Source organism: Hypanus sabinus, chromosome 26, assembly GCF_030144855.1.
Source record: "Hypanus sabinus isolate sHypSab1 chromosome 26, sHypSab1.hap1, whole genome shotgun sequence".
In the NCBI taxonomy this organism is placed as follows: domain Eukaryota; kingdom Metazoa; phylum Chordata; class Chondrichthyes; order Myliobatiformes; family Dasyatidae; genus Hypanus; species Hypanus sabinus.
Window position 1 is genome coordinate 16,695,409 of NC_082731.1, and position 20,980 is coordinate 16,716,388.

At 51.3% G+C, this 20,980-nt stretch overlaps 1 protein-coding gene across 1 annotated transcript; it reads right to left on the reverse strand.

Moving 5' to 3' along the window:
• Nucleotides 1–15,810: 15,810 nt before the first annotated feature.
• On the reverse strand, nucleotides 15,811–20,571 carry LOC132381636 (gastrula zinc finger protein XlCGF7.1-like). The gene is made up of 2 exons (XM_059951204.1): nucleotides 20,418–20,571; nucleotides 15,811–17,159 (listed from the first exon to the last, which is right to left on the reverse strand). Exon 2 carries the CDS (start codon nucleotides 16,947–16,949, stop codon nucleotides 16,035–16,037), a length of 915 nt encoding a protein of 304 aa, XP_059807187.1. The 5' UTR covers nucleotides 16,950–17,159; nucleotides 20,418–20,571; the 3' UTR covers nucleotides 15,811–16,034.
• Between the last annotated feature and the right edge of the window lie 409 nt (nucleotides 20,572–20,980).

Here is a 20,980-nt window from a genome sequence, read left to right on the forward strand (position 1 = left end):
TGGGACCAGAGGACACAGATAGAGTGGATGTGGAGAGGATGTTTCCTATAGTGGGAGAGTCTAGGACCAAAGGACACAGATAGTGTGGATGTGGAGAGGATGTTTCCTATAGTGGGAGAGTCTAGGACCAGAGGACACAGATAGAGTGGATGTGGAGAGGATGTTTCCTATAGTGGGGGAGTCTAGGACCAGAGGACACAGATAGAGTGGATGTGGAGAGGATGTTCCCTATAGTGGGGGCATCTAGGACCAGAGGACGCAGACAGAGGTGGATGTGGAAAGGATGATTCCTGCGGTGGGGGAGTCTAGGACCAAAGGGCACAGATAGAGTGGATGTGGAAAGGATGTTCCCTACAGTGGGGGAGTCTAGGGCCAGAGGACACAGATAAAGTGCATGTGGAGAGGATGTTTCCTATAGTGGGGGAGTCTAGGACCAGAGGACACAGATAGAGTGGATGTGGAAAGCATGTTTCCTATAGTGGGGGAGTCTAGGACCTGAGGCACAGATAGAGTGGATGTGGAGAGGATGTTCCCTATAGTGGGGGCATCTAGGACCAGAGGACGCAGATAGAGTGGATGTGGAAAGGATGATTCCTGCGGTGGGGGAGTCTAGGACCAAAGGGCACAGATAGAGTGGATGTGGAAAGGATGTTCCCTACAGTGGGGGAGTCTAGGGCCAGAGGACACAGATAGAGTGGATGTGGAATGGATGTTTCCTGTAGTGGGGGAGTCTAGGGCCACAGGACACAGGTAGAGTGGACGTGGAGAGAATGTGTCCTATAGTGGGGGAGTCTAGGACCAGAGGACACAGATAGAGTGGACGTGGAGTGGATGTTTCCTGTAGTGGGGGAGTCTGGGACCAGAGGACACAGATAGAGTGGATGTGTAGAGGATGTTTCCTATAGTGGGGGAGTCTAGGACCATAGGACACAGATAGAGTGGATGTGGAGAGAATGTTCCCTATAGTGGGGGAGTCTAGGACCATAGGACACAGATAGAGTGGATGTGGAGAGGATGTTTCCTATAGTGGGAGAGTCTAGGACCAGAGGACACAGATAGAGTGGATGTGGAGAGGATGTTTCCTATAGTGGGAGAGTCTGGGACCAGAGGACACAAATAGAGTGGATGTGGAGAGGATGTTTCCTATACTGGGGGAGTCTAGGACCAGAGGGCACAGATAAGACTGGATGTGGAGAGGATGTTTCCTATAGTGGGGGCGTCTAGGACCATAGGACACAGATAGAGTGGATTATGGAGAGAATGTTCCCTATAGTGGGGGAGTCTAGGACCAGAGGACACAGATAAAGTAGATGTGGAGAGGATGTTTCTTATAGAGGGGGAGTCTAGGACCAGAGGACACAGATAGAGTGGATGTGCAGAGGATGTTTCCTATAGTGGGGGAATCTAGGGCCAGAGGACACAGATAGAGTAGATGTGGAGAGGATGTTTCCTATAGTGGGGGCGTCTAGGCCCAGAGGACACAGATAGAGTGGATGTGGAGATGACGTTTCCTATAGTGGGGGAGTCTAGGGCCAGAAGACACAGATAGAGTGGATGTGGAGAGGATGTTTCCTATAGTGGGGGAGTCTAGGGCCAGAGGACACAGATAAAGTAGATGTGGAGAGGATGTTTCCTATAGTGGGGGAGTCTAGGGCCAGAGGACACAGATAGAGTAGATGTGGAGAGGATGTTTCCTGTAGTGGGGGAGTCTGGGACCAGAGGACACAGATAGAGTGGATGTGGAGAGGATGTTTCCTATAGTGGGAGAGTCTAGGACCAAAGGACACAGATAGTGTGGATGTGGAGAGGATGTTTCCTATAGTGGGAGAGTCTAGGACCAGAGGACACAGATAGAGTGGATGTGGAGAGGATGTTTCCTATAGTGGGGGAGTCTAGGACCAGAGGACACAGATAGAGTGGATGCGGAGAGGATGTTTCCTATAGTGGGAGAGTCTAGGACCAGAGGACACAGATAGAGTGGATGTAGAAAGGATGTTCCCTACAGTGGGGGAGTCTAGGACCAGAGGGCACAGATAGAGTGGATGTGGAGAGCATGTTTCCTATAGTGGGGGAGTCTAGGACCAGAGGGCACAGATAGAGTGGATGTGGAGAGCATGTTTCCTATAGTGGGGGAGTCTAGGGCCAGAGGACACAGATAGAGTGGATGTGGAGAGGATGTTTCCTATAGTGGGGGAGTCTAGGGCCAGAGGACACAGATAGAGTAGATGTGGAGAGGATGTTTCCTATAGTGGGGGCGTCTAGGCCCAGAGGACACAGATAGAGTGGATGTGGAGAGGATGTTTCCTATAGTGGGGGAGTCTAGGGCCAGAGGACACAGATAGAGAGGATGTGGAGAGGATGTTTCCTATAGTGGGGGAGTCTAGGGCCAGAGGGCACAGATAGTGGATGTGGAGAGGATGTTCCCTATAGTGGGGGCATCTAGGACCAGAGGACGCAGATAGAGTGGATGTGGAAAGGATGATTCCTGCGGTGGGGGAGTCTAGGACCAAAGGGCACAGATAGAGTGGATGTGGAAAGGATGTTCCCTACAGTGGGGGAGTCTAGGGCCAGAGGACACAGATAAAGTGCATGTGGAGAGGATGTTTCCTATAGTGGGGGAGTCTAGGACCAGAGGACACAGATAGAGTGGATGTGGAAAGGATGTTTCCTATAGTGGGGGAGTCTAGGACCTGAGGGCACAGATAGAGTGGATGTGGAGAGGATGTTCCCTATAGTGGGGGCATCTAGGACCAGAGGACTCAGATAGAGTGGATGTGGAAAGGATGATTCCTGCGGTGGGGGAGTCTAGGACCAAAGGGCACAGATAGAGTGGATGTGGAAAGGATGTTCCCTACAGTGGGGGAGTCTAGGGCCAGAGGACACAGATAGAGTGCATGTGGAGAGGATGTTTCCTATAGTGGGGGAGTCTAGGACCATAGGACACACATAGAGTGGATGTGGAAAGGATGTTCCCTATAGTGGGGGAGTCTAGGACCAGAGGACACAGATAGAGTGGATGTGGAGAGGATGTTTCCTATAGTGGGGGAGTCTAGGACCAGAGGACACAGATAGAGTGGATGTGGAGAGGATGTTTCCTATAGTGGGGGCGTCTAGGACCATAGGACACAGATAGAGTGGATGTGGAGAGAATGTTCCCTATAGTGGGGGAGTCTAGGACCAGAGGACACAGATAGAGTGGATGTGTAGAGGATGTTTCCTATAGTGGGGGAGTCTAGGACCAGAGGGCACAGATAGAGTGGATGTGGAATGGATGTTTCCTACAGTGGGGGAGTCTGGGACCAGAGGGCACAGATAGAGTGGATGTGGAGAGGATGTTTCCTGTAGTGGGGGAGTCTCGGGCCACAGGACACAGTTAGAGTGGACGTGGAGAGAATGTGTCCTATAGTGGGGGAGTCTAGGACCAGAGGACACAGATAGAGTGGACGTGGAGTGGATGTTTCCTGTAGTGGGGGAGTCTGGGACCAGAGGACACAGATAGAGTGGATATGGAGAGGATGTTTCCTATAGTGGGGGAGTCTAGGGCCAGAGGACACAGAGTAGATGTGGAGAGGATGTTTCCTATAGTGGGGGCGTCTAGGCCCAGAGGACACAGATAGAGTGGATGTGGAGAGGATGTTTCCTATAGTGGGGGCATCTAGGCCCAGAGGACACAGATAGAGTGGATGTGGAGAGGATGTTTCCTATAGTGGGGGAGTCTAGGGCCAGAAGACACAGATAGAGTGGATGTGGAGAGGATGTTTCCTATAGTGGGGGCATCTAGGACCAGAGGACGCAGATAGAGTGGATGTGGAAAGGATGATTCCTGCGGTGGGGGAGTCTAGGACCAAAGGGCACAGATAGAGTGGATGTGGAGAGGATGTTTCCTATAGTGGGGGAGTCTAGGACCAGAGGACACAGATAGAGTGGATGTGGAGAGGATGTTTCCTATAGTGGGGGCGTCTAGGACCATAGGACACAGATAGAGTGGATGTGGAGAGAATGTTCCCTATAGTGGGGGAGTCTAGGACCAGAGGACACAGATAGAGTGGATGTGGAGAGGATGTTTCCTATAGTGGGGGAGTCTAGGACCAGAGGACACAGATAGAGTGGATGTGTAGAGGATGTTTCCTATAGTGGGGGCGTCTAGGCCCAGAGGACACAGATAGAGTGGATGTGGAGAGGATGTTTCCTATAGTGGGGGCATCTAGGCCCAGAGGACACAGATAGAGTGGATGTGGAGAGGATGTTTCCTATAGTGGGGGAGTCTAGGGCCAGAAGACACAGATAGAGTGGATGTGGAGAGGATGTTTCCTATAGTGGGGGCATCTAGGACCAGAGGACGCAGATAGAGTGGATGTGGAAAGGATGATTCCTGCGGTGGGGGAGTCTAGGACCAAAGGGCACAGATAGAGTGGATGTGGAAACGATGTTCCCTGCAGTGGGGGAGTCTAGGGCCAGAGGACACAGATAGAGTGGATGTGGAGAGGATATTTCCTATAGTGGGGGAGTCTAGGACCAGAGGGCACAGATAGAGTGGATGTGGAGAGGATGTTTCCTATAGTGGGGTGTCTAGGACCATAGGACACAGATAGAGTGGATGTGGAGAGGATGTTTCCTATAGTGGGGGCGTCTAGGCCCAGAGGACACAGATAGAGTGGATGTGGAGAGGACATTTCCTATAGTGGGGGAGTCTAGGGCCAGAAGACACAGATAGAGTGGATGTGGAGAGGATGTTTCCTATAGTGGGGGAGTCTAGGGCCAGAGGACACAGATAAAGTAGATGTGGAGAGGATGTTTCCTATAGTGGGGGAGTCTAGGGCCAGAGGACACAGATAGAGTAGATGTGGAGAGGATGTTTCCTGTAGTGGGGGAGTCTGGGACCAGAGGACACAGATAGAGTGGATGTGGAGAGGATGTTTCCTATAGTGGGAGAGTCTAGGACCAGAGGACACAGATAGAGTGGATGTGGAGAGGATGTTTCCTATAGTGGGGGAGTCTAGGACCAGAGGACACAGATAGAGTGGATGTGGAGAGGATGTTTCCTATAGTGGGAGAGTCTAGGACCAGAGGACACTGATAGAGTGGATGTGGAGATGATGTTTCCTATAGTGGGGGAGTCTAGGACCAGAGGACACAGATAGAGTGGATGTGGAGAGGATGTTTCCTATAGTGGGGGAGTCTAGGACCAGAGGGCACCGATAGAGTGGATGTGGAGAGCATGTTTCCTATACTGGGGGAGTCTAGGGCCAGAGGACACAGATAGAGTGGATGTGGAGAGGATGTTTCCTATAGTGGGGGAGTCTAGGGCCAGAGGACACAGATAGAGTAGATGTGGAGAGGATGTTTCCTATAGTGGGAGCGTCTAGGCCCAGAGGACACAGATAGAGTGGATGTGGAGAGGATGTTTCCTATAGTGGGGGAGTCTAGGGCCAGAGGACACAGATAGAGAGGATGTGGAGAGGATGTTTCCTATAGTGGGGGAGTCTAGGGCCAGAGGGCACAGATAGTGGATGTGGAGAGGATGTTCCCTATAGTGGGGGCATCTAGGACCAGAGGACGCAGATAGAGTGGATGTGGAAAGGATGATTCCTGCGGTGGGGGAGTCTAGGACCAAAGGACACAGATAGAGTGGATGTGGAAAGCATGTTCCCTACAGTGGGGGAGTCTAGGGCCAGAGGACACAGAAAAAGTGCATGTGGAGAGGATGTTTCCTATAGTGGGGGAGTCTAGGACCAGAGGACACAGATAGAGTGGATGTGGAAAGGATGTTTCCTATAGTGGGGGAGTCTAGGACCTGAGGGCACAGATAGAGTGGATGTGGAGAGGATGTTCCCTATAGTGGGGGCATCTAGGACCAGAGGACTCTGATAGAGTGGATGTGGAAAGGATGATTCCTGCGGTGGGGGAGTCTAGGACCAAAGGGCACAGATAGAGTGGATGTGGAAAGGATGTTCCCTACAGTGGGGGAGTCTAGGGCCAGAGGACACAGATAGAGTGCATGTGGACAGGATGTTTCCTATAGTGGGGGAGTCTAGGACCATAGGACACACATAGAGTGGATGTGGAAAGGATGTTCCCTATAGTGGGGGAGTCTAGGACCAGAGGACACAGATAGAGTGGATGTGGAGAGGATGTTTCCTATAGTGGGGGAGTCTAGGACCAGAGGACACAGATAGAGTGGATGTGGAGAGGATGTTTCCTATAGTGGGGGCGTCTAGGACCATAGGACACAGATAGAGTGGATGTGGAGAGAATGTTCCCTATAGTGGGGGAGTCTAGGACCAGAGGACGCAGATACAGTGGATGTGGAAAGGATGATTCCTGCGGTGGGGGAGTCTAGGACCAAAGGGCACAGATAGAGTGGATGTGGAAAGGATGTTCCCTACAGTGGGGGAGTCTAGGGCCAGAGGACACAGATAGAGTGCATGTGGAGAGGATATTTCCTATAGTGGGGGAGTCTAGGACCAGAGGGCACAGATAGAGTGGATGTGGAGAGGATGTTTCCTATAGTGGGGTGTCTAGGACCATAGGACACAGATAGAGTGGATGTGGAGAGGATGTTTCCTATAGTGGGGGCGTCTAGGACCTTAGGACACAGATAGAGTGGATTATGGAGAGAATGTTCCCTATAGTGGGGGAGTCTAGGACCAGAGGACACAGATAAAGTAGATGTGGAGAGGATGTTTCTTATAGTGGGGGAGTCTAGGACCAGAGGACACAGATAGAGTGGATGTGGAGAGGATGTTTCCTATAGTGGGGGAGTCTAGGGCCAGAAGACACAGATAGAGTAGATGTGGAGAGGATGTTTCCTATAGTGGGGGCGTCTAGGACCATAGGACACAGATAGAGTGGATTATGGAGAGAATGTTCCCTATAGTGGGGGAGTCTAGGACCAGAGGACACAGATAAAGTAGATGTGGAGAGGATGTTTCTTATAGTGGGGGAGTCTAGGACCAGAGGACACAGATAGAGTGGATGTGGAGAGGATGTTTCCTATAGTGGGGGAATCTAGGGCCAGAGGACACAGATAGAGTAGATGTGGAGAGGATGTTTCCTATAGTGGGGGCGTCTAGGCCCAGAGGACACAGATAGAGTGGATGTGGAGAGGACGTTTCCTATAGTGGGGGAGTCTAGGGCCAGAAGACACAGATAGAGTGGATGTGGAGAGGATGTTTCCTATAGTGGGGGAGTCTAGGGCCAGAGGACACAGATAAAGTAGATGTGGAGAGGATGTTTCCTATAGTGGGGGAGTCTAGGGCCAGAGGACACAGATAGAGTAGATGTGGAGAGGATGTTTCCTGTAGTGGGGGAGTCTGGGACCAGAGGACACAGATAGAGTGGATGTGGAGAGGATGTTTCCTATAGTGGGAGAGTCTAGGACCAGAGGACACAGATAGAGTGGATGTGGAGAGGATGTTTCCTATAGTGGGGGAGTCTAGGACCAGAGGACACAGATAGAGTGGATGTGGAGAGGATGTTTCCTATAGTGGGAGAGTCTAGGACCAGAGGACACAGATAGAGTGGATGTGGAGAGGATGTTTCCTATAGTGGGGGAGTCTAGGACCAGAGGACACAGATAGAGTGAATGTGGAGAGGATGTTTCCTATAGTGGGGGAGTCTAGGGCCAGAGGACACAGAGTAGATGTGGAGAGGATGTTTCCTATAGTGGGGGCGTCTAGGCCCAGAGGACACAGATAGAGTGGATGTGGAGAGGATGTTTCCTATAGTGGGGGCATCTAGGCCCAGAGGACACAGATAGAGTGGATGTGGAGAGGATGTTTCCTATAGTGGGGGAGTCTAGGGCCAGAAGACACAGATAGAGTGGATGTGGAGAGGATGTTTCCTATAGTGGGGGCATCTAGGACCAGAGGACGCAGATAGAGTGGATGTGGAAAGGATGATTCCTGCGGTGGGGGAGTCTAGGACCAAAGGGCACAGATAGAGTGGATGTGGAGAGGATGTTTCCTATAGTGGGGGAGTCTAGGACCAGAGGACACAGATAGAGTGGATGTGGAGAGGATGTTTCCTATAGTGGGGGCGTCTAGGACCATAGGACACAGATAGAGTGGATGTGGAGAGAATGTTCCCTATAGTGGGGGAGTCTAGGACCAGAGGACACAGATAGAGTGGATGTGGAGAGGATGTTTCCTATAGTGGGGGAGTCTAGGACCAGAGGACACAGATAGAGTGGATGTGTAGAGGATGTTTCCTATAGTGGGGGCGTCTAGGCCCAGAGGACACAGATAGAGTGGATGTGGAGAGGATGTTTCCTATAGTGGGGGCATCTAGGCCCAGAGGACACAGATAGAGTGGATGTGGAGAGGATGTTTCCTATAGTGGGGGAGTCTAGGGCCAGAAGACACAGATAGAGTGGATGTGGAGAGGATGTTTCCTATAGTGGGGGCATCTAGGACCAGAGGACGCAGATAGAGTGGATGTGGAAAGGATGATTCCTGCGGTGGGGGAGTCTAGGACCAAAGGGCACAGATAGAGTGGATGTGGAAACGATGTTCCCTACAGTGGGGGAGTCTAGGGCCAGAGGACACAGATAGAGTGGATGTGGAGAGGATATTTCCTATAGTGGGGGAGTCTAGGACCAGAGGGCACAGATAGAGTGGATGTGGAGAGGATGTTTCCTATAGTGGGGTGTCTAGGACCATAGGACACAGATAGAGTGGATGTGGAGAGGATGTTTCCTATAGTGGGGGCGTCTAGGACCATAGGACACAGATAGAGTGGATTATGGAGAGAATGTTCCCTATAGTGGGGGAGTCTAGGACCAGAGGACACAGATAAAGTAGATGTGGAGAGGATGTTTCTTATAGTGGGGGAGTCTAGGACCAGAGGACACAGATAGAGTGGATGTGGAGAGGATGTTTCCTATAGTGGGGGAGTCTAGGCCCAGAGGACACAGATAGAGTGGATGTGGAGAGGACATTTCCTATAGTGGGGGAGTCTAGGGCCAGAAGACACAGATAGAGTGGATGTGGAGAGGATGTTTCCTATAGTGGGGGAGTCTAGGGCCAGAGGACACAGATAAAGTAGATGTGGAGAGGATGTTTCCTATAGTGGGGGAGTCTAGGGCCAGAGGACACAGATAGAGTAGATGTGGAGAGGATGTTTCCTGTAGTGGGGGAGTCTGGGACCAGAGGACACAGATAGAGTGGATGTGGAGAGGATGTTTCCTATAGTGGGAGAGTCTAGGACCAGAGGACACAGATAGAGTGGATGTGGAGAGGATGTTTCCTATAGTGGGGGAGTCTAGGACCAGAGGACACAGATAGAGTGGATGTGGAGAGGATGTTTCCTATAGTGGGAGAGTCTAGGACCAGAGGACACTGATAGAGTGGATGTGGAGATGATGTTTCCTATAGTGGGGGAGTCTAGGACCAGAGGACACAGATAGAGTGGATGTGGAGAGGATGTTTCCTATAGTGGGGGAGTCTAGGACCAGAGGGCACCGATAGAGTGGATGTGGAGAGCATGTTTCCTATACTGGGGGAGTCTAGGGCCAGAGGACACAGATAGAGTGGATGTGGAGAGGATGTTTCCTATAGTGGGGGAGTCTAGGGCCAGAGGACACAGATAGAGTAGATGTGGAGAGGATGTTTCCTATAGTGGGAGCGTCTAGGCCCAGAGGACACAGATAGAGTGGATGTGGAGAGGATGTTTCCTATAGTGGGGGAGTCTAGGGCCAGAGGACACAGATAGAGAGGATGTGGAGAGGATGTTTCCTATAGTGGGGGAGTCTAGGGCCAGAGGGCACAGATAGTGGATGTGGAGAGGATGTTCCCTATAGTGGGGGCATCTAGGACCAGAGGACGCAGATAGACTGGATGTGGAAAGGATGATTCCTGCGGTGGGGGAGTCTAGGACCAAAGGACACAGATAGAGTGGATGTGGAAAGCATGTTCCCTACAGTGGGGGAGTCTAGGGCCAGAGGACACAGAAAAAGTGCATGTGGAGAGGATGTTTCCTATAGTGGGGGAGTCTAGGACCAGAGGACACAGATAGAGTGGATGTGGAAAGGATGTTTCCTATAGTGGGGGAGTCTAGGACCTGAGGGCACAGATAGAGTGGATGTGGAGAGGATGTTCCCTATAGTGGGGGCATCTAGGACCAGAGGACTCTGATAGAGTGGATGTGGAAAGGATGATTCCTGCGGTGGGGGAGTCTAGGACCAAAGGGCACAGATAGAGTGGATGTGGAAAGGATGTTCCCTACAGTGGGGGAGTCTAGGGCCAGAGGACACAGATAGAGTGCATGTGGACAGGATGTTTCCTATAGTGGGGGAGTCTAGGACCATAGGACACACATAGAGTGGATGTGGAAAGGATGTTCCCTATAGTGGGGGAGTCTAGGACCAGAGGACACAGATAGAGTGGATGTGGAGAGGATGTTTCCTATAGTGGGGGAGTCTAGGACCAGAGGACACAGATAGAGTGGATGTGGAGAGGATGTTTCCTATAGTGGGGGCGTCTAGGACCATAGGACACAGATAGAGTGGATGTGGAGAGAATGTTCCCTATAGTGGGGGAGTCTAGGACCAGAGGACGCAGATACAGTGGATGTGGAAAGGATGATTCCTGCGGTGGGGGAGTCTAGGACCAAAGGGCACAGATAGAGTGGATGTGGAAAGGATGTTCCCTACAGTGGGGGAGTCTAGGGCCAGAGGACACAGATAGAGTGCATGTGGAGAGGATATTTCCTATAGTGGGGGAGTCTAGGACCAGAGGGCACAGATAGAGTGGATGTGGAGAGGATGTTTCCTATAGTGGGGTGTCTAGGACCATAGGACACAGATAGAGTGGATGTGGAGAGGATGTTTCCTATAGTGGGGGCGTCTAGGACCTTAGGACACAGATAGAGTGGATTATGGAGAGAATGTTCCCTATAGTGGGGGAGTCTAGGACCAGAGGACACAGATAAAGTAGATGTGGAGAGGATGTTTCTTATAGTGGGGGAGTCTAGGACCAGAGGACACAGATAGAGTGGATGTGGAGAGGATGTTTCCTATAGTGGGGGAGTCTAGGGCCAGAAGACACAGATAGAGTAGATGTGGAGAGGATGTTTCCTATAGTGGGGGCGTCTAGGACCATAGGACACAGATAGAGTGGATTATGGAGAGAATGTTCCCTATAGTGGGGGAGTCTAGGACCAGAGGACACAGATAAAGTAGATGTGGAGAGGATGTTTCTTATAGTGGGGGAGTCTAGGACCAGAGGACACAGATAGAGTGGATGTGGAGAGGATGTTTCCTATAGTGGGGGAATCTAGGGCCAGAGGACACAGATAGAGTAGATGTGGAGAGGATGTTTCCTATAGTGGGGGCGTCTAGGCCCAGAGGACACAGATAGAGTGGATGTGGAGAGGACGTTTCCTATAGTGGGGGAGTCTAGGGCCAGAAGACACAGATAGAGTGGATGTAGAGAGGATGTTTCCTATAGTGGGGGAGTCTAGGGCCAGAGGACACAGATAAAGTAGATGTGGAGAGGATGTTTCCTATAGTGGGGGAGTCTAGGGCCAGAGGACACAGATAGAGTAGATGTGGAGAGGATGTTTCCTGTAGTGGGGGAGTCTGGGACCAGAGGACACAGATAGAGTGGATGTGGAGAGGATGTTTCCTATAGTGGGAGAGTCTAGGACCAGAGGACACAGATAGAGTGGATGTGGAGAGGATGTTTCCTATAGTGGGGGAGTCTAGGACCAGAGGACACAGATAGAGTGGATGTGGAGAGGATGTTTCCTATAGTGGGAGAGTCTAGGACCAGAGGACACAGATAGAGTGGATGTGGAGAGGATGTTTCCTATAGTGGGGGAGTCTAGGACCAGAGGACACAGATAGAGTGGATGTGGAGAGGATGTTTCCTATAGTGGGGGAGTCTAGGACCAGAGGGCACAGATAGACTGGATGTGGAGAGCATGTTTCCTATACTGGGGGAGTCTAGGGCCAGAGGACACAGATAGAGTAGATGTGGAGAGGATGTTTCCTATAGTGGGGGAGTCTAGGGCCAGAGGACACAGATAGAGTAGATGTGGAGAGGATGTTTCCTATAGTGGGGGCGTCTAGGCCCAGAGGACACAGATAGAGTGGATGTGGAGAGGATGTTTCCTATAGTGGGGGAGTCTAGGGCCAGAGGACACAGATAGAGAGGATGTGGAGAGGATGTTTCCTATAGTGGGGGAGTCTAGGGCCAGAGGGCACAGATAGTGGATGTGGAGAGGATGTTCCCTATAGTGGGGGCATCTAGGACCAGAGGACGCAGATAGAGTGGATGTGGAAAGGATGATTCCTGCGGTGGGGGAGTCTAGGACCAAAGGACACAGATAGAGTGGATGTGGAAAGGATGTTCCCTACAGTGGGGGAGTCTAGGGCCAGAGGACACAGATAAAGTGCATGTGGAGAGGATGTTTCCTATAGTGGGGGAGTCTAGGACCAGAGGACACAGATAGAGTGGATGTGGAAAGGATGTTTCCTATAGTGGGGGAGTCTAGGACCTGAGGGCACAGATAGAGTGGATGTGGAGAGGATGTTCCCTATAGTGGGGGCATCTAGGACCAGAGGACTCTGATAGAGTGGATGTGGAAAGGATGATTCCTGCGGTGGGGGAGTCTAGGACCAAAGGGCACAGATAGAGTGGATGTGGAAAGGATGTTCCCTACAGTGGGGGAGTCTAGGGCCAGAGGACACAGATAGAGTGCATGTGGAGAGGATGTTTCCTATAGTGGGGGAGTCTAGGACCATAGGACACACATAGAGTGGATGTGGAAAGGATGTTCCCTATAGTGGGGGAGTCTAGGACCAGAGGACACAGATAGAGTGGATGTGGAGAGGATGTTTCCTATAGTGGGGGAGTCTAGGACCAGAGGACACAGATAGAGTGGATGTGGAGAGGATGTTTCCTATAGTGGGGGCGTCTAGGACCATAGGACACAGATAGAGTGGATGTGGAGAGAATGTTCCCTATAGTGGGGGAGTCTAGGACCAGAGGACGCAGATAGAGTGGATGTGGAAAGGATGATTCCTGCGGTGGGGGAGTCTAGGACCAAAGGGCACAGATAGAGTGGATCTGGAAAGGATGTTCCCTACAGTGGGGGAGTCTAGGGCCAGAGGACACAGATAGAGTGGATGTGGAGAGGATATTTCCTATAGTGGGGGAGTCTAGGACCAGAGGGCACAGATAGAGTGGATGTGGAGAGGATGTTTCCTATAGTGGGGTGTCTAGGACCATAGGACACAGATAGAGTGGATGTGGAGAGGATGTTTCCTATAGTGGGGGCGTCTAGGACCATAGGACACAGATAGAGTGGATTATGGAGAGAATGTTCCCTATAGTGGGGGAGTCTAGGACCAGAGGACACAGATAAAGTAGATGTGGAGAGGATGTTTCTTATAGTGGGGGAGTCTAGGACCAGAGGACACAGATAGAGTGGATGTGGAGAGGATGTTTCCTATAGTGGGGGAATCTAGGGCCAGAGGACACAGATAGAGTAGATGTGGAGAGGATGTTTCCTATAGTGGGGGCGTCTAGGCCCAGAGGACACAGATAGAGTGGATGTGGAGAGGACGTTTCCTATAGTGGGGGAGTCTAGGGCCAGAACACACAGATAGAGTGGATGTGGAGAGGATGTTTCCTATAGTGGGGGAGTCTAGGGCCAGAGGACACAGATAAAGTAGATGTGGAGAGGATGTTTCCTATAGTGGGGGAGTCTAGGGCCAGAGGACACAGATGGAGTAGATGTGGAGAGGATGTTTCCTGTAGTGGGGGAGTCTGGGACCAGAGGACACAGATAGAGTGGATGTGGAGAGGATGTTTCCTATAGTGGGAGAGTCTAGGACCAAAGGACACAGATAGTGTGGATGTGGAGAGGATGTTTCCTATAGTGGGAGAGTCTAGGACCAGAGGACACAGATAGAGTGGATGTGGAGAGGATGTTTCCTATAGTGGGGGAGTCTAGGACCAGAGGACACAGATAGAGTGGATGTGGAGAGGATGTTTCCTATAGTGGGAGAGTCTAGGACCAGAGGACACAGATAGAGTGGATGTAGAAAGGATGTTCCCTACAGTGGGGGAGTCTAGGACCAGAGGGCACAGATAGAGTGGATGTGGAGAGCATGTTTCCTATACTGGGGGAGTCTAGGGCCAGAGGACACAGATAGAGTAGATGTGGAGAGGATGTTTCCTATAGTGGGGGCGTCTAGGCCCAGAGGACACAGATAGAGTGGATGTGGAGAGGATGTTTCCTATAGTGGGGGAGTCTAGGGCCAGAGGACACAGATAGAGAGGATGTGGAGAGGATGTTTCCTATAGTGGGGGAGTCTAGGGCCAGAGGTTACGGCATCAGAACAGAGACAGGTCCATTTAAAACAGAGATGGGGAGGAATTCCTTTAGCCAGAGGGTGGTCAGTCTGTGGAATTCACAGCCACAGACACTCTGGAGGCGGTCACTGGGTAGAATTAAAACAGAGTCTGATCAGTTCCTGATTAGTTAAGGGGTCAAAGGTAAAGGGAAGAAGGCAAGAATTATGGTTGAGAGGGACAATAAATCAGCCAAATTCTGCTCCTACGTCTTATGATTGTCCTCTGTTCCACATTTCCATAATGGCCGATTTATTATCGTTCTCAACCCCATTCTCCTGCCTGTAATCTTCTGTGCCCACTCAGGACTGTTTTTTTCCTGAGGAGGAGGGGGTTGGCGATTTGATGCTTCTGTTGGCGGGGGGGGGTTGGGGTTTACAAGTTTTGTTTCTTTTCCTTTTTTCAGTTGGGGGGGGGATCTGGCATCTTTTCTTTCAATGACTCCCATTGTTTTTCCGTATTTCCTGGCTATCCGGAGGGGACAAATACCGGAGTTGTGCTGTGCGTGCACCCTTTGATGACAAAGTCAACCTTCGAACCCTTTGAATAAGACAAAAGTAGGGTGGGGGTTGGAGGGGGGAAGTGGGGTTGAACAATGGATGAGGCACAGTAGCTGTCAGGAGAGTCTTGTGTGGCAGTAACTCAGTTGTATGACATTCGGCCCATCGGAAACACCCCCACGTGGCAGAGAGCTGGGAGTGGAGCTAAACAACTGCTTCTCTCTGAGGCTTTGATGCTCATAAAACAGTAACAGTATAGAGACAGGTCCTCCAACCCAAAGAGTCTGCAGCTCAACACTAATCCTATGTCCATCCTTTGAAACGCTCCCTACCTTCTGGTCTACGCTCCCCACCACCTACCGCTCACCTTCACACCAGGGGCAATTTACCAACAGCCAATTGACCCGCTGACCAGCCTGGCATTGGAACGCAGGAGAAAACCGGACCACGCTGAGGCAACAGGGAGAAACCCCCACCGAGACGTGGGCCGATCGCAGGCCCCCGACCCTGCAAAGCTGGCGTATCAGCCCTCGTCTCCCTGGTGTCCGGGAGAGGACTCCCGGTGAGCCACCGTCTTTGCCATCCATCTGCCGAAAGACCTGCAGAAATTCTCCGGAGAGCATCCATCGCTTCTCACATCCCAAAGCCCGTTGCCACTGTAAATTGCTCCTGTGTGTAAAACCTCGGGTGAAGGAGGTCAATGCGAATGAGAAGGGAATTTAAGATGTTTTAACGTAACATTGGGGTAAATGAGCGATGATCGCTGCGGACTCCGAGTTAAAGGGCCGAGTTCTTTGTCTCATTTCACTATTCCCCTGAATACTCACACTGGCCGAGATGGGAAGAAATGGGAGTACAGCAGAAACACAGGGAGAGAGCAGATGGGCTGAATGGCCTCACTGCCTGCTGTTCATTGTGTGCTCTGCAAAGAACAGGCCTTAACCAAAGCATTTCAGACAGAACTGTTTTTATTTTAATCACAGATCCAGAACATTAACAGGGCTAAAATTTAAACAGATTATGTACATCAGCAAAAGACACCCACTTCTGCCCAGTGCCAGGTTTCAGTCTCACGTCTCATCAGCAGCATCGTGGAAATCCAACGCCCAGCGACACCCGCGGCTCCTGTGAATCTGCGTTAGATTTCGGGAGCAACGGCCAGTTTGCAGCACGTTCAGTCTTCATCCGCAGCGTGAATGCGCTGGTGGTTCAGCAGGTCGGTGGATCGGTGGAACCCCTTCCCGCACGTCGAGCAGGGGAACAGGCGCTCCGCGGAGTGAACTCGCTGGTGCACCCGCAGCTGGGACGAGTGGATGAACCCCCTCCCGCACGTCGAGCAGATGAACGGCCTCTCCCCGGTGTGAACCCGCTGGTGGATGAGCAGCTCGTAGGACCGGGTGAACCCCTTCCCGCACTCGGAGCAGACGTATGGCCTCTCCCCGGTGTGAATCCGCGTGTGTATCACCAGGTTGTTTGACCAAGCGAACCCCTTCCCGCAGGTCGCGCAGGTGAACGGTTTCTCCCCGGTGTGGACTCGCTGGTGCCCCTTCAATTGGGACAACCGAGTGAACCGCACTCCGCACTCAGAGCAGATGAACGGCCTCTCCCCGGTGTGGACTCGCTGGTGTGTCATCAATCCAGTTAACTGAGCGTATTGCTTTCCGCACGTCGAGCAGGCGAACGGTCTCTCCCCGGTGTGAACGCGCTGGTGCGCCCGCAAGTTGGATGACTGACTGAATCTCTTCCCGCACACCGAGCAAGTGTACGGCCTCTCCCCGGTGTGAATTCGCTGGTGCGCCTGCAAGTGGGACAGCTGACTGAATCTCTTCCCGCACTCGGAGCAGATGAACGGCCGCTCCCCGGTGTGAACCCGCTGGTGCGTCATCAGTCCGGTCAACTGAGTGTATTCCTTCCCGCACAACGAGCAGGTGAACGGTCTCTCCCCAGTGTGAACGCGCTGGTGTGCCCGCAAGTTAGTCGACTGACTGAATCCCTTCCCACACGTGGAGCAGATGAACGGCCTCTCCCCGGTCTGAACGCGCGGGTGTATCATCAGGCCGGTTAACGGTGTGAATCCCTGCGCGCACATTGATAGATGAATGACCCCTTCTCGAGTGTGAACTCACCAACGTATAGCCAGTGGGAGAACTGAAGGACGCAGGTCTGGCCCCTCTCTCTCTGAAGTGGCCGGCGCACCAGCGGCTGGAGTGATCGAGTAAATCTCTTCCCACACCCACAGCAGATGGACAGCACCTCCCCGCTGTGAACTTGCTGATATTGTGTTTGAGATTCCCGTGAACTGCAACAAGAATTTACAAAAGGTCAGGATTTCAAAGGAGGTTATGTTCACCTCTATAGCAAGCTGTTACAGTAACACTAAACACAGCTCTGGGGAACAACCAGTCATCTTGCACCTGGGGACTTTGCAGGCACCTGGACTCACATCAACATCCCTGCTTGTCCTAAAATCTACATCAGAAGGGTCTATTTCCGCCTGGTTGCTTTGTTCTACCTCACCTACTGAAATTCCTGTTTCCTGTCTTTCACTGCTCAAAGGGGTAATAAAACCAAAACGTCTCTTTTTGTGGATCTCCTCCACCATGCTTTATCCAGACGACCATAAGACATGGGAGAAGAATTAGGCAACTTGGCCAATCATGTCTGACAATAGACAGTAGGTGCTGGGGGCCATTCAGCCCTTCAAGCCAGCACTACCATTCAATGTGATCGTGGCTGATCATCCACAATCAGTACCCCATTCCTGCCTTCTACCCATATCCCTTGACTCCGCTATCTAACTCTTTCTTAAAAGCATCCAGAGAATTGGCCTCCACTGCCTTCAGAGGCAGAGCATACAATCAGAGATCCACCACTCTCTGGGTGGAAAAGGTTTTCCGCAACTCTGTTCTAAATGGCCTCACCCTTATTCTTAAACTGGGGCCTCTGGTTCTGGACTCCCCCAACATCGGGAACATGTTTCCTGTCCCTAGCGTGTCCAATCCCTTAATAATTTTCTATGTTTCAATCAGATCCCCTCTCATCCTTCTAAATTCCAGTGTATATAAGCCCAGTCTCTCCAACCTTTCAACATATGACAGTCCTGCCATCCTGGGAATCAACCTCGTGAACCTACGCTGCACTCCCTCAATAGCAAGAATGTCCTTCATCAAATTTGGAGATGAAAACTGCACACAATACTCCAGGTGGGGTCTCACCAGGGCCCTGTACAGCTGCAGAAGGACCTCTTTGCTCCTATACTCAATTCCTCTTGTTATAAAGGCCATCATGCCATTAGCTTTCTTCACTGCCTGCTGTACCTGCATGCTTACTTTCAGTGACTGATGTCTGCTTTACCATTCTATCAAGGCTGATTTACCATCCCTCTCAATCCCATCCTCCTGCCTTCTCGCTGTAACGTACGACACCTTTACTAACCAAGAACCTACCAATGTCCACCATCACTGATGTGGCTTCCACAGTCATCTGTGGCAATGAATCCCAAAGTTTCACCAACCTCTACTGAAAGAAATTCTTCTTTATCTCTGCCCTTCTATTCTGAGATTGTGTCCTCTGGTCCTAGACCACCCCCACCCCCAAACCATCAAACTCTCCTCAGACATTAACCCTTTCATTCCTATGGTCCTCCCGAGTGCTTCTGCAGATGATGAATATCCGGCACTTTACCAAAGGGAGCCGGGGGATCTCAGAGGCTCAGGTAGCATCTATGGAGCGAAATGGACTGTGGACACTTCAACTGTATTGATGGGGTTAGTGATTGTAATGCCATTTGGCACAAAGTGTAGCTGGGTAGACTCACTCACTGGAGATTGACATTGTGTGCTCCCCACGTTACCTGACAGAGGTGCCCAATACCATTCTATATCCAGACAGAGAAGGACACGTTCTCAGTCCGCGGGCAGACCCTGGACCAGAGGGGGCTGAACAAAGTTGAGTTGCAAAATATTCAGAAGTGAGAAGGACTTCCAACAAGGGTAAATTATTTTCAGAATACAAGATATATTACTTTGTCAATGGAGTTTTCATAATCCCTTTTATTTTGGGCCTCTCTCCAAACTATCGAAATTACTAACCAGGATTTGGAGATAAGCTGCGGCTGGAGACTGGTCCCAGTCTCCATTTGCTCGTCTGTGCCTGCAGACTCTGTCTGCCGAGCAGGGCAAAGTGCATCAATGGCCGCACTTCTACCCACAATCTCCTGGGCTCTAGAAACACCAATGCCAAACGCTCCCAGTGAAACATTCATTCCCCCACAGCCTTGGACTGTGGGTTGACTGCAAAAGTGAAAAAGAATCTGCTGGTGTTCTAAACGGGTATCAAAGCAAGAAAATGCCTGGACGTAGGTCAGACAGCAACACACACACACACAATGCTGGAGGAACTCAGCAGGTCACAGCCCGAAACTCTGCGCTCTTTTCCATAGATGCTGCCTGACCTGCTGAGCTTTGTGTGTGTTGCTCGGATTTCCAGCATCTGCCAGATTTTCTCGCGTTTGTGACAGGTCAGACAGCATCCGCACGAAGAGAACCACGTCAACCACGAGGAGATCTGCAGATGCTGGACACACACAAAATGCTGTTGGAACACAGCAGGCCAGGCAGCGTCTATAGGGAGAAGCACTGTCAACATTAACAACAACACACGCAAAATGCTGGTGGAACACAGCAGGCCAGACAGCGTCTATAGGGAGAAGCACTGTCAACATTAACAACAACACACACAAAATGCTGGTGGAACACAGCAGGCCAGGCAGCGTCTATAGGGAGAAGCACTGTCAACATTAACAACAACACACGCAAAATGCTGGTGGAACACAGCAGGCCAGACAGCGTCTATAGGGAGAAGCACTGTCGACATTAACAACACACACAAAATGCTGGTGGAACACAGCAGGCCAGGCAGCATCTATAGGGAGAAGCACTGTCGACGTTAACAACAACACACACAAAATGCTGGTGGAACACAGCAGGCCAAGCAGCGTCTATAGGGAGAAGCACTGTCGACATTAACAACAACACACACAAAATGCTGGTGGAACACAGCAGGCCAGGCAGCATCTATAGGGAGAAGCACAGTCGACGTTTCGGGCCGAGACCCCCCTTTGTCAGAATTGGGAATGTGTGCAAACAAGTTTATTGACCCGTCGGTTCCCGAGATGAATCAGGACAGGTATGTGAGAGAGAGAGAGAGAGAGAGAGAGAGAGAGAAATCAAACAGGAGGTAAGTTATAAACTGTGAAGCAGAGCTGCAGCTCTGGGCCACGTTTCAAAGCATTAATGTTCTCTCTCCAGCTGCCTTTGTTAATCTGTTCATCAGAAAGGCCAATGAAACGTTGAGCGAGGCTCGGGTGGACCAAGTGAAGCCAATCAGATGTTCCCTTTGTCCGATCTATCCCACCCGCACCCAGTCGTCTTGGCCAGAGGGGGGGGGGAAAGACAACTTAGTTTTGCGCTTTCCCAGTTCCGATCGAAACGTCTTGGACTTGAAAAAACCATCTCCGTTTCTCGCTCCCCAGGTACCGCCTGCGCCCAGCATTTACCGTTCAATTATTATCGCAGCGGAGTCCCCGGGTCCCACGGGTACGCTGCGAGCGAGGCGGCTCAGTGCGATCACCGCTGGCGCTGATTCCCAGCCCGGTCGTGCCCTGCACTTCGGACCCGCTCCGCTCCTACCTGCTCGCCGACGTCCAGAAAGCTTCCTGGTGCAAGGTCGCGCGCTAATGACGTTACATCCAGTGCGCCCCTGCGGGAAGATAGGGCGCTTTCTGAGCCGCGGTGCCTCTTGGTCAGGTCCGCCTGCCATGTAAACCAAGGTAAATACCATCTTTTAATCCTCTCCCTGTCCCATGGTCCCTCCCTGTTCTCACTCCCCTCCCGTTTCTGACTCGTGATCAACTGAGGATATGTTAGACACTCAGCCTTCAAAGCATCCTGAGAACTGCGGGGCAGAGTTTTTGTGTATATTTATGGCATTTTTTCCCAGCATGAGTCACAGTGTTTTATCCTCCCTTTTTGAAAACAGCTTGGTGTAGACAGTTAAAACCCGACGAGCTTTACCTTGTGTGAGATGAATACAGGAAAAGATCCAATTTTTATTACTAAT